General features: G+C 42.6%; 1 protein-coding gene and 1 pseudogene across 1 annotated transcript in view; one reads left to right on the top strand and one right to left on the bottom strand.

Annotated features, from left to right (window-relative positions):
• Nucleotides 1–2,225: 2,225 nt before the first annotated feature.
• PRKAB1 (protein kinase AMP-activated non-catalytic subunit beta 1) overlaps nucleotides 2,226–13,668 on the top strand; it is a 29,143-nt gene continuing 17,700 nt past the window's right edge. Inside the window, exons 1-5 of the mRNA XM_077159988.1 lie at nucleotides 2,226–2,703; nucleotides 4,922–5,085; nucleotides 6,010–6,103; nucleotides 6,347–6,461; nucleotides 10,863–10,996. Of these exons, the coding sequence (XP_077016103.1) occupies nucleotides 2,545–2,703; nucleotides 4,922–5,085; nucleotides 6,010–6,103; nucleotides 6,347–6,461; nucleotides 10,863–10,996 (666 nt within the window). The 5' untranslated portion in view covers nucleotides 2,226–2,544. The remainder of the gene's footprint in view (nucleotides 2,704–4,921; nucleotides 5,086–6,009; nucleotides 6,104–6,346; nucleotides 6,462–10,862; nucleotides 10,997–13,668) is intronic.
• Nucleotides 8,391–10,733, bottom strand: LOC143683710 (NACHT, LRR and PYD domains-containing protein 9 pseudogene; annotated as a pseudogene).

Consider the following 13,668-nt stretch of genomic DNA (forward strand, 5'->3'; position numbering starts at 1 on the left):
GACTGGGGTACGCGTGTGTCTGGGCACTGATGTGGCCCCAACAGTTGTTCTGTACTTTTTCCGGCTATTTACTAGCTGCTCTGGAGGACGAACTAAATCCCACACCTCACTAAGCCGCCATCTTGGCTCTCCTCCTCTATTTTTCCTTTTTAAAAGTTGCTTAGTAGTCTATAAAATGATTGATTGTATTTAGCACATTTAGCCATTCTACTGATAAAATTTTAAGATTTTGCAATTTTTCGTTCCCTTATTTTATCAAATCTAAGATTCTGTTAATTGTAAGAAATACCCAATATCAGGGATATTAAAATGTGAAAAAAGTGTGCAAATTAGACTTATGTAATATGGCTTACAGATGATGCTGTAAATGCACTTGCTTGAATATAATTTTCATGCATGCATGTCTGTAGAGGTCTCCTAGAAGTAAAGTTAGGAGTCAAAATGAAGGTGCATTTTTATTTTGGTAGATACTGTCAGATTCCCCTCCTGGGAACCATGTATTGTCTTTTGTGTTCCCATTTACTTCGCACAATGCCTGGCACTTTATAGATATTAAATAGATGTCGATTCAGTGGATACTGTGTGTTAAGAAGTGAAAGTCCCCTTTCTATCCATTGAAAGGTGGTGAGTTCTCTGCCCTATGCGCTCAGTAGCCACTTCCTGAGACACCAGGGTTTCAAAGAGAGAGATTATTGCAAGGCACGAAGCAGGAAGTCAGATGGCCTGTTGGCCCAAAAATCTGTCTCCCTGACTTTAGTAATTCTGATAGTGTTATAGCATTAAAAGATGGGCAAATTTTAGGATAATGAGCACAATGGCTCCAGATGATGTAATTAGAAGGGATCTGATTGTTAAGCATGCACAGATTGATTACATGCTTAGTCACAGAATGTAAGAAAAGGTGGCCTTGATATGATGGGGGTGACTTTTAGTATTATGATGAGGTTTAAGTGACTTACAAGTTAAAGTCTAAGCAACTGCGCATGTCAGGTGGGCCTATTTTGGGTAGATCCAGCTTCAGTTATCAAGATAACTTTGGATTTAGGGTGGGTTAGCTCTGGGCTGACGCTAGACTTTTCATTAGTAAACATTTGGAGCTGTGGTCAGTGATCACAAGACTCTAAAGTCCAATAACTGAATAAAGTGGGTACAAGTGAAGGTTAGTCACAAGATTTTTACAATCACAAGGGCACAAGATAAAGGTCATAAAATCATTATCAGAGATCAAGGCAGCTGGATTACATAGAGGTCAGAGATATGAGGTATTTCCCTCTGCTGTCTAACATACTAGAAAGTAAAAGGGAACATCTATATAATGATTCAGTAATTGTAATCATCCCTTAAATTCTAACTTCTCAGTTACAACTGCACAGTCAGGCCTAGCAACTATAAAACATTTCGAGATACATGCAAACAAACTAAACAAAACCCTACCACAAGGGAGGGAGTGACTGAAAAGATTACAAAGTTAATACTAAATTTGTGCACACATTTAGTGGTCACAGTAAATTATAAATGTTAATAAATGAATGCATTTTATGCAGAATGATGTGTCCAAATTGATTGCAAGATATCTTTTAAAATTACTGAAAAGGTTGCTCAATCAGTTCGTTAAAAATACAATATTGACTACAGCTTTTGACAACTTCCGAGACACAAGACAAGAAATTTCCAGAGATCTTATGATCTGCCCTTTTTCTTAAGCAACTGCAGGGCGACCTGCATCAGTGCCACCTGGAGTGCTTATTAAATGCAGACCCCACTTCAGATCTGCTGAATCATAATTTCCGGGGATTAGCGTCCAGGGAATTTGCATTTTAAACACGCACATCAGGTGCTTCTAATGCACTCCTAAGAGTGAGAGTTATTGCCTTTAAAGGGCTTTAAGGAGAGGGTCTCAACTAGATTTGCACTTTTAAAAGATCCCTTTGGCTGTAGAGGCGAATTAATTGGAGCTGGGCAGACAGAATGCCTCCCTACTGGGCGCCGGGAGAGGAGCCCGAAAGGCCCGGGCACTAGGGCGCCCCCTGCCGGCCCTCAGCAGCCTCATCCTAGACCCGACCCCGAGCGGCTGACTGCGACTGCGCCCTCCGAAGCCCGCGGAGGCCGCCTCAGGGCGCCCGCGGCCGCATAGTACGGAACTACAAGCGGAAGTGAGGTCAAGCTAGCCTCGCGCGCTCTGCCGGCCGCGGTCGGCCCCACCCCGCGGACCGGCTGAGTCGCGGAGGCGCCGGAAGCGGAAGTAGTAGGAAGGTGGGGGAGTTGTTGGGTAAGTTTCGGATCGTGTTGGTGCTTTGTGGTCAAGTTTTGTAGGTTTGCGGGCTTGCTGCGCCGTTCCCGGAGCAGGGGGAAGCGCGAGTGCGAGACCTCGCCAGCCCTGCTGACCCAGCGGAACCTGCCCCCAGCCCCGAACCCTCTCCTGAGGGCTGGTGGTACCGCGGGACTCCGGAATCCTTCCCCAGGGTCCTTGGGACCCCTGGCCGCGTTCCTTCCCTGGAGTGAAGCTCCGCCCGGCTTCCCCGGTGCCCCCCTCAGAGCCCAGCAATGGGCAACACGAGCAGCGAGCGCGCCGCCCTGGAAAGGCAGGGCGGCCATAAGACGCACCGGAGGGACAGCTCGGGGGGGGCCAAGGACGGGGACAGGCCCAAGATCCTAATGGACAGCCCTGAGGATGCCTACATCTACCACTCCGAGGAAATTAAGGTGCGAGGGTTGGGGGAAATGAGGTTTCCTTTGACGCTCTACCAGACCCCCTTTCCCACAGCCCCGCCGAAACTCGCCGACGGATGGGTAATGGGCTGGGAGGAGGTTAAGTACTTCAGCCTGTGCACCTAAAAGTGAAATGGTCCTCTGAGAGCGCTCTTGGCAATCTAGGAACCTGTGTCTAATTACCGATATTAAAAAGTCACCCCGAGGGAGGAGGAACTCATTAAGTGGCAAACTCTGGGACAGTTTCAGATTCTTAATTAAAAGAGCCTGGCTAGCTGTAACTGAACTCCAGTGTCCGCTTTTCTCCTAGGTATGTTTAATTTTACAGCTTTGAAAAATCTTCCCTCGCCTTTTTGCGGACTGGCGCTTCTGCAAAAGTTTGGCAGTTTATTGTATATTTTGGAGGTAAACCAGAGCACACAAGTAAATTGGAAAGTAGGGTTGAACCACTCACTGCAGTTGCTAGAGGTGTTTAGTTGTACTGTGAGCATAGAAAAATAATGTGACTTCTGAAGGGCAGGAGGGAGGTAGCTAGCTGCTCAGCTTCTCTCGCTTGTTTAAACAAGACTTAATATTTTAAACAGGCCAAAGCAAACATTTTGCAGACCAAACTTAGATTCCCTCCTGCCGATTGCTCTCATTTATTAAACACCCCCAAGAGGACTCGGTCCTGCTTCAGCTACATTACTGCTAATCACTGGTGTGGTATGGCCTATTAACAAAAAACTAGTTCCTTAAAAAAAGTTGGGAAGGGTGAAGGCGTCCCACCCAACATATTCTGTTAGTATCTGGCTGCACTTTAATCATCGTCGTTCGTAAGGCCAGTTGCTGGGCAACTCATTCCAATTTTATTCATGTCTTTTCTTGGATATTGGGCTGGAGGACCATGTTAAAATTACCTCATATCCTCACATGGATCTTAGCTTTGAGTCTAACTATAAAGCACTTTTATTTGGCCCTACATCCTGTGGCTTGAGTTTCTGAATCCGTTGCATTTCTGAAAAGCTTTGTGTAAAGCAAACTTTGGAATCATATTTCTCCACTAACTTAACATCCCTTCCCATAGAACTAATTTTGGCTTCAAAAAGCGAATTTAAGGTACCATAACTATTTTCTTCAAGTTTTTGCTGCTCCCACAACTCCGGCAAAAAATGTTTAGCCTACAGATTACCTTTGGAAAATGATTTTTAGTACTATTCGTTCTCATTTCATCAGGAGTTACTTAAATCGTGTAGTGGGCACACTGGGTTGCGTGCCCCAAGTACCAAAAAAGTCATGGATTCTTTTAATTACACCATTCCACCATTTTGGCTGCAGTTACTTATCCCTTCCTGGTAATAAAGTGATTCCAGTCTGTATTCTTTAATCTGTAGATCTCATCAGAGCTCAAACAATTGCAGCCATCTTTTAGATAAGTTTAAGTGCCGGAAACCTGCAGGACTTCCATATTAGTCTCCCAGCCTGGAACTCCTGTTTTTTAAAAATCTTTGGCCTCTCACTAGGAGAATAAGATCCGTTATCACATCTGTTTAACCCAAACAGAGTCAGAAGTGTTTTGTTCTCCCTCATCCCAGAATAATTTGTGCATACCTCAGTTACATAGTACTGATCACAATGAAATTATAGTTTAGCATAACTCTTGAGGGGTCTGTCTTGGTCTTACTCATCTTTTTCTCCCCACTGCCTGGACAGCACTCAGGGAATGGCTTTTCCCTTCCTACCCAGAATTTGGATTTGCCAGTTTTCATATTGACAGCTCTGGGATTGTCCCTCATAAATTGTCCTGCACTGCAAATCTTGCTTAATTAAGTTGAGAGGAAACTGACATTTATTAAGCTGGCTTTGGATTCATTGCAGTCTTCTTCCAAGCGTGTTTTCAGCTTGCCCCAGCATTTTGATGTATGCCTCTTTAATCACAACAGCAGTTTAACCAACAATTATTAAAGACCTGCCATGTGTCAGATACCATGTACAGAGGACTTTGCATGGGCTGTCTCACTTTTCCTAACAACTGCAGGACATAGTTATTTTTGTTATTTCCATTTTGCAGATGGGGAAACTGAGGCGTGACTAGTCAGTTATGGAGTCTGAATGTAATTCTGGGTAGTAATAGCTACCTCTCTAAAATGAATTCTCAATATTTAGGGTAATTGTCTACCGCAAGGAACTCACTCATGGCTTCCTGTCCCTAAGTAAACTGCTTTGTTTCCAGGCTCCAGAGAAGGAGGAATTCCTGGCCTGGCAGCATGATCTGGAAGTGAATGATAAAGCTCCCACTCAGGCTAGGCCAACTGTATTTCGATGGACAGGGGGAGGAAAGGAAGTTTACTTATCTGGTTCCTTCAATAACTGGAGCAAACTTCCCCTCACAAGAAGGTAATTGCCTGGGGAGTGTTTATGTATTTGTTTTATCCACGGATATTCTTATTCCTAAAGGGTGTTTCTATTAATAGATGTTGAATGGGAAAGTAATCTTGTGTCATAATTCATAGGGTTCAGCATTCACACCCAAGCTGTCTTTAGGTTACCCCTTTCCTAGAAGAAAGTATCTCTCTGTTGAGAATGTTTCTGTTTCATGGACATCTTTCACTTCACATATTCAGCTATATATTTGTCAGGCAGAACTTCTCTGTCAGAGAGAATTCTCCTAGTGCAGGGGAGAGAACACTGGCCTGGGAATCTTGATGAAAATGAAGGGAGAAGTTGTGTCCTGCTAGGCAGGCCTGCTTGTTTACTGTGGGCTGCCTCCTTTTAGATGGCAACATTGGAGAAGGAAGGGGCGGTTCGGCACAGTCACGAGTCAGAGGAACAAAACAAAGTGAAAGAGGTTTCCCGTTATCTCTTTTCAGTAGTTTTGCTAGTTTCTTTAGAGAACATTTGTGTGTCCTGTTAAACTGATCTCTCTCCCTGCCCAAGGCAGGCTGACAAAGAGTAAAACAGGCAGGTTACTGTTTGTTTTGTATTGTCATTTTCCTTGGCATCTGGTGCTGCCATGTATTATTTTCCGAGCATGATAAGGACGAATGCTTGTTAGATGAAGTTTTAGCATTAGAAATGGGGATCCCCAGTATTTGAGCAAAGTGACTTTTCAGGAAAACCTTTTCCATTGCTACTTTCTTAGAGCTTTTCTAGATTTAGATCATTATACCAACTTGTCTAAATTGGTTAAAAATGTTTATGCTGCAGCTACCCTCTTGGTTTTTACATGTGCATGTTTGTTTTGTTCCATCACTGGTTTTGCAAATATGCCAAGAAGGCAGCCTACCCAGCTAAGGTCCTCTGCTTCCTTTTGCCTTGCAGCCACAATAACTTTGTAGCCATCCTGGATCTGCCTGAAGGAGAGCATCAGTACAAGTTCTTTGTGGATGGTCAGTGGACGCATGACCCTTCCGAGGTATTCTTCCTCCTACCCTTTGTCCTCTGAGTGTCTGCACAATCTAAATGAATCCCTTTCCCCATAGAGATTGTTGCCAGGTCCCTTCACCTGCCACCAAAGTCCCTCTGTGTGACTGAGCTAGGGAGCAGTGCTAATTGTCTATCCTCGACTAATTGAAGTACTTGACCAAGGTGAACAGGGTGGCTAGCCAGGAGATGGGACCCTCCACATTATGATTTCTTCCTCTCTCTCTCTTTCCAGCCAATAGTAACCAGCCAGCTTGGTACAGTTAACAACATCATTCAAGTGAAGAAAACTGACTTTGAAGTCTTTGATGCCTTAATGGTGGATTCCCAGAAGTGCTCCGATGTGTCTGGTATGAACAGTTACTTTATACCACGTGTGTGCAGGTAGGGGCTGTACAGTCTAGGAATACTCTTGTTGCTCTTGAGCTCAAGCTGCCCAATTAGTTGGATGCTTGTATCTCCCTTAAGAGCCACAAAATTAATTCCTAACTCTGTTAGGTCAGGTTCCTGGAATTTAGCCCCAAGAGAACCACCTGTCCTTTTCCTGGTCACCTCTGCTATTTGGTAGGTCTGCTTGGCACAAAAGGCAAATAATGGAAACAGAAGCAGAGCTTAATCTTGTGCCAGGGAAGGACTGAATGGGCCCTGGAGACTTGCTCTCGGTCAGTAATGAGTCAGCACTGGGAAAGCTGCCAGTTCACTTCCCGTTGGGGGCCTAGAGAATTTCAGTTTAACAAGTGATAAGCAGATGCTTCAGTGACCTTGGCTGTTACTTGCATGGTACATTAGCAGCTTGTCAGAATACCTTGAGGGGACAGAGAGGCTTACTCATGAAATAGACTGCACAACATAACTCTCTTGTATAGTCTTAGTAAAACTTTCCCATCTTCCAAGAGTCTTTCGGTCATTGAGGTTTCAATGAATTGCTCCATCTAACCCCCCCACCCCCAGAAGAAATCTACCTGGAAGCCGATAATATATACAATTATGGGGAAAAGGTGTTCTGTAATCTGAAGTGTCCATGCCGAATTCCCTTCCCCTTCTTGCTTGGGGTTAAACAATTCTGGAAACTTGTGTATATGGGATGGGGGGTGGGGTAGAGAACAGTGAAAGGATTCCTCAGGAGTACATCTACCTCTAAGTAAACAGATTCAGCTTAGTTTACAGCACCATTCCTCCGGGACGCCTGGCTGGGCCCAGAGGTCTGCCCCAGGGTCTCCTGGTCTTAACCACTCAGCAGGTGCAGTGGTGAATTGGCCATGGTGGGCTTAGTGGGGTTGACAAGCCAGGCTGTTGAGTAGGAATTGAAAATCTAAAAATAGTGTTTTTCTGTCTGGTTAGCCAGCCTTTTAGAGAAATCGTTTATTTCTTTTTCGTATAGATGGGAATCCAGGAGATGGAGAAAAAGCCTAAGTGTCCCTCTGCTTGTTGATAAATGTACTTGTAGGCCATATGGCAAAGCATGTTAATCAGGTTTCCACAGTATAGATCACCTGAGGAAAGAAAAGTTGTTCCCCACTGCTAGTAAACCAACTTTAGACTCTCTATCAACTTCTTGTATTTAGATACTTTCTTAAAATATCATGTTTTTAGTCCTGATGACTCAGTTTTCTGCACTTAATGCTTTTTTCACTTTCCTACTGTGAACTAGTTGGGCTATGTAAAGGAGGCCTGGCCCCTGGCAAATGATGCTGAGGGACTTGGTAGAGGCGGGATATATCAGATTTTTTCTGAACCAGCCCAAAGACCAGGAGACTTGGACCCATCTTGGATAGTGGCTTAGCCTCTTCCAGCTGGCCAGATGTCACCATGTGACTGTCTCCCAACCCTGGGAAACACTGTGGTCTTAGCTCCTTCGTGTATCTCTATAATTGAGGTACTCAGGCAAAAGTCTGAAAGAAACCTGGATGCGATGGAGTCAAAAAGCCTTTGGAAATAGGGTTTTAATTTTTTTTTTTTAATTTTGGACTGCACTGATGCCTTGTATAACCTGTTTTCTCCACTGCCACTGTCTAAACTGGCTGCCTTTTTTGGTCTGTTTTATTCTGGCAGCTGGTATACATAACTTGAGCTTACCTGCCTAATCCTCTCTGAAAGTCTTGAGCTTCTTTGTGGTATTTGCCAGTCCAGCCTGAAGTGAGACGGAAGCGTTATTATGCAGTGGCATGTAAGGTTAGGTTATTTTAACAGCCTTTTTGTTAGTCTGATCCAGACTCACTGGCTTTGCCACAATTGCTGTGGTCCACTAGGGCATCTGAATTTACTACTGAATTTTTTTTTTTTTTTGCCAAAAATCCATGCATACTTTATTCTAAAGGATATGGGGAACAAGAGAATGAAAATTATGGTAATGAACTGTTTATGTACATTTGAAAGTGATATTGAATTAGGTAGCTTAGATACATTTGAAAAATAAGATATTCAACTTAAAGGTTATTGGAGTAGCATTTACTAAAGACAAATCAAGTTTTGGGAAGACATATTTTTAGACCAGAAAACTGATAAACCTAAACTTTGACAGTCAAATTAGAAATAGGAAATTCAGGTGAATGTTAGATCGAGTAGATTTCAATACAGTCTAAAGGCATTCTAGCATCACTTCCAAATCGGAAGTGTTGGAGGACTGTAGTTTCTTCAATCCAAGAACCTATCCTCCAGTACATTCATTAATAAAATGTAGGATTTCCAAAGTGTTTGATATTCATTTCTTTGTCCTTCTAAATGTCTTTGTGAAGTAGGATGGGAATTCTAAAGATAAGCGCATAGAAGACTTAGGCAAAAAGAAAATCTCAGACGGACACTGAATCACATTCCCCAATCATATTACAAGGACACTGTATGGGGTAGTCCTGAAATCACCATCCCAAGGCCATGCTGCGTGACTGTAGGACAGGATGTGCTGGAAGGAGAAACACCCACTGTGACCTGTAAGAAGCCCTTGTGAGAGGATTACTCCAGTGCATTCCCCATCAGAAGGGCACATCCTTCATCTTGCACTCATTATCAATCCAAGGATCATGTAAAATGATCAGTTGGGGATTTTTCTCTTCAGAAGATGCCAGCAGCATCTGAGTTTCCTCATCAAAGGAAGACATGTCCAGCCCGAGCACCTGCAGGGAACAGTCTGGGTGGTTCAAGGCCTCACATAGCACCAGAGCCCCATCGTGGTCCAAGGGGATGGAGTGTAGACTCAGATGCCTCAGTGTTTTGCAGATGGTGAGAGCAGAGGCAAAGTCCTCACAACAGGCACTGGTGAGCCTACACCTGTCCAGCCCAAGATCCTCTAATTTACAGTTAGGATGCTTCAAAGCTTCGCACAACTGTTTGACAGCATCATCTCGTATTTCATTATGCCCAAGTTTCAGGGTTTTTAGTTTTTCATTACTAATAAGAACAGAAGAAATGTCCCTACAGCAATCTGAAGTGAGGTAACAACCCACCAACCACAAATTCTGTATGTTACAGTTTGGGTGCTTCAAGCTTTCACATAGAGTCTTGATTCCATTATCTTCCAGGAAATTGAACCCCAGATCCAAAAAGGTCAGTGATGTGTTGCACAAAAGGAGTTGGGAGATGTAGTTACAGGAGTTGGAAGTAATACAACAGTGCATTAACACAAGTGAATCCAGCACACAATTTGGCTGCTTCAATGCATCGCACAGTAACATCACTCCTTCGTTCATCAGGGGATTTTCTAACAGGGAGAGATGCTTCAGCTTGTTGTTGCAGAGGAGAGCAGAGGCGATTTCTTCACAAGCGTCACTCGTGATGTCACATTATTTCAATATCAACTGTTCTATGTTGCACATGGGGTTTTTCAGTGTCTCACACAGCTGCCTGACTGCAACATAGGAGAGGTTTGTGCCCTGCAGGATCAGGTGTTTCAGGTGAGCATTATGAAGAATGGCCTTAAAGAAGTGTGGACCATTTCCAAGGTTAGAAACAAAATGAATCTCGAGCCTTTGGAGTTGACTCATGGGCTGTGCCAGTGCTTTACAAACAATCGTCAGGGAGGCATCGTCTAGGCTCCAGTTGTCCAATTCCACATCTTGCAGGTTCTTGTTGGTTCTGAACACTGAACAGAGTTTCTGCCATGAGAGGAGACTCTCTTGACTTGAGGTGAATTCAGAGTCATCTGAAAAGACGTTTTCTACACACAGCCTAAACTTCTGCAAATTATGGCACTGTTCCAGGCAAAATGAAGATATCATCAATTCCTCCATATTAGTTATATGAATGTTAACTTCTTCAAAGAAATCCATTACTTGTGCTATAAATTCTTTATCCTGAGTCTCAAATATATCAATAAACAATTCCTGGAAATCTACCTCTCTCTTATGGTGTCCACATTGTCTTAAAGTTTTTAAGAATTGGGTTATTTCCTGCCTTATATCTCGTAACAGTCGAAAACCAAGGCTTGTCTCCAGAATTTTGGTTACTTTTTCTGTTGAAAACCCGAACACGAATAGCCCCATTTGAGACAAGTGATCTTGTGCTTGACACACTCCTGCTGCTACAAGCTGGGTCACACTCCCAATGGCTGGGTTAGGGTTGTCTTTGTTACTACTGAATTTTATGCCAAACAAATTTGAAAAGGTTTTTCTCATTGCCTCTGCTCTTATATAGAGAGAATATACATGTTTGGAGGGAACAAGAGACAAGGAAAATGAGATGACAAAGTCATAAATTAAGTGAAGTTGTTTCTGGAGCTCCACTTTTCAAAAATCCTTGTCCGTCACTCTCCCCACCAGAGCTGTCCAGTTCACCTCCAGGACCCTATCATCAGGAGCCTTACATCTCCAAACCAGAAGAGCGGTTTAAAGCACCACCCATTCTCCCGCCACATCTGCTCCAGGTCATCCTAAACAAGGACACAGGGATTTCTGTGAGTACATAGCCTTCTGCCCAACCATACTCTGGGCTCGTGTTCAGCCGCCTTTTTCTCTAGTCTTGCAAAGTAGTTGGTGAAAATGCTCAGTGTCACCTACCAGTGTTAACTGCTGGGAGCCACCTCAGACGTGGCAACAGACTGCTAGTTAGATGTTCCCTGAATATGTGGTCTGCCTCCCCTGCCTCACACAATCTTTCTGATTTTTTTTCCCTTGGGTTTCATCCCTGCATCAGATTGTTCCATTGTAATTTTATGATAAAATATGAAAAACACACATTTTTCATAAGCTATATAGTGGAACCTATCTCTCTTGGTCCCCCCAAGTTTAGAATCTCAAGTTTTAATCACCACAGTACTTTCAGAAACACCAGTGCTCTCTAGTCAATATTTGGGGTATCCGGATGATACACATTTCTCCTGGGAAATTGATGTCACATACAAAAAGAAGCATGGTACGTTCCTTGATCCTGAAGATAACTGAGTTAAATGGAATGACTTTTCCATTCCATTTAACTTGGATTGTCAGGTCTGCCTAGCTCTGGAATGCATGGCATAGCTGTGAGGTCTGGGGAATCTACATCCCTTTCAGCCTAGACCAGGCTCCCACCTTAGAGGTACATGTTTATAAGGTGATAAAAAGAAAATAGTAATACTACTGCTCAGGACCCTACTAGAAGAGGAGGAGTGGGCTGAGATGCGGAGGGACACCTACATGCAGCCTGCCCTCCACAGCAGTCTCTGGCGGGGCTGCCGGGAGAGAGTGTCAGCATTGGTCACCCCAGCCCGATGGAATGCCCCTTTCCCAAGCGCCTACCTGACAACTGGATTGGCTGTTCCAGCTGTAGGTTCTGTTTCTGTTTTTAATTTTTTTTTGACATATCTTCACACACATACGGTCCATACTTGGTGTACAGTCAGTGGCTCACAATATCATCATATAGTTGTGTATTTAGCATCATGATCATTTTTTATAATATTTGCATCACTCCAGAAAAAGAAATAAAAAGAAAAAACTCTTACATCCCATGCCCTTTATCCCTCCCTCTCATCAACTACTAGTATTTCTATCTACCCAATTTATTTTATCCCTTATTCCCCCTATTATCCATAATTTTTTTACTCATCTGTTCATACCCTGGATAAGAGGAGCATCAGATAGAAGGCCAGCGGTAGGTTCTTAAGGCTACTGGGAAGAATCAGTGAGCCTTAGCGTGGTACGGGTTGACCATGTCGCCAGTGCTCAGTTGGCAACATCTCAGAAACGGGCATCAAGTAAAGAAATGAAAGGACATTTGTTTTCTGTCTTGGAAGTACTTTAGTAAGACTCCTTTCCTTAAGGGGTTTGCAGGCTAGATGACCTTTTTTTTTGTAAGGACATTGTTTATTGTTAGAATTTTTTAAATGCAAATTTGTTGAGATATATTGACATACTATATAGTCCATCCAGAGAGGACAACCGGTGGTTCCGAGTATCTTCACGTAGTTGTGCGTTCTTCACCACAATCATTTTCATTACACCATAAAAAAAAAAAAAGAAAAAAAGAGAGCATACCCCTGCCCCCATCATTGACCCCTAGCACTCACTGGTGTGGTACATTGTTACTGTTGATGAAAGGATATTAGGATATTACTGTTAACTGTAGTCCATAGTTTGTAATAAGTGTGTTTTTGTCCAATATACCACACTATTATTAACTCCTAGTAATAATTTTGTACATTTGTTGTAGTTCATGGAAGAAATTTACAGTTCCATTGTTATTACAGTCTCTTTTCACCATAAGATTCAGTGTTCTATACAGTCCCGTGTTTTAACCTCTGGCTTTCCTTCTTGTGACATATGTGACTCTTATCTTGCTCTGCCAACCACATTCACACCAATGCAGCATTGTTAATTATACTCAGTAGTGTGCTGCCATCCCCTCTATCCGTTTCTACATATTTAAATTTTCTCTGGTTAAAAATTCTGACCTCTTTAAGACAGAATAAACTTATGAAGCATGTAATAACATGGATGGACCCAGAGAACATTATGCTGAGTGAGACTAGCCAAAAACTAAAGGACAAATACTGTATGGTCCCACTGATGTGAACCAACATTCGAGAATAAACTTGGAATATGTCATTGGTAACAGAGACCAGCAGGAATTAGAAACAGGGTAAGATAATGGGTAATTGGAGCTGAAGGGATACAGACTGTGCAACAGGACTAGATACAAAAACTCAAAAATGGACAGCACAATAATACCTAAGTGTAAAGTGATCATGTTAAAGCACTGAATGAAGCTGCATCTGAGCTATAGGGTTTTTTTGTTTGTGTCTTTTTTTTTTTACTATTATTATTATTTTTTTCTCTATATTAACCTTCTATATCTTTTTCTGTTGTTTTGTTGGTTCTTTTCCTAAATCGATGCAAATGTACTAAGAAATGATGATCATGCATCTATGTGATGATGTTAAGAATTACTGATTGCATATGTAGAATGGAATGATTTCTAAATGGTGTGTTAATTTCTTTTTTTTCTTTAATTAATTAAAAAAAATGCTAAAAAAAAATTCTGACCTCTTAAGCAGCTGCTCCCCCTTCTCTAGCTCCATTCTTTCTACTGTTTATCTATATTCTACATTCTATGTCTCTGAATTTACATATTATTATTTCATGTTAGTGA

This window comes from Tamandua tetradactyla, chromosome 5 (assembly GCF_023851605.1).
Source record: "Tamandua tetradactyla isolate mTamTet1 chromosome 5, mTamTet1.pri, whole genome shotgun sequence".
In the NCBI taxonomy this organism is placed as follows: domain Eukaryota; kingdom Metazoa; phylum Chordata; class Mammalia; order Pilosa; family Myrmecophagidae; genus Tamandua; species Tamandua tetradactyla.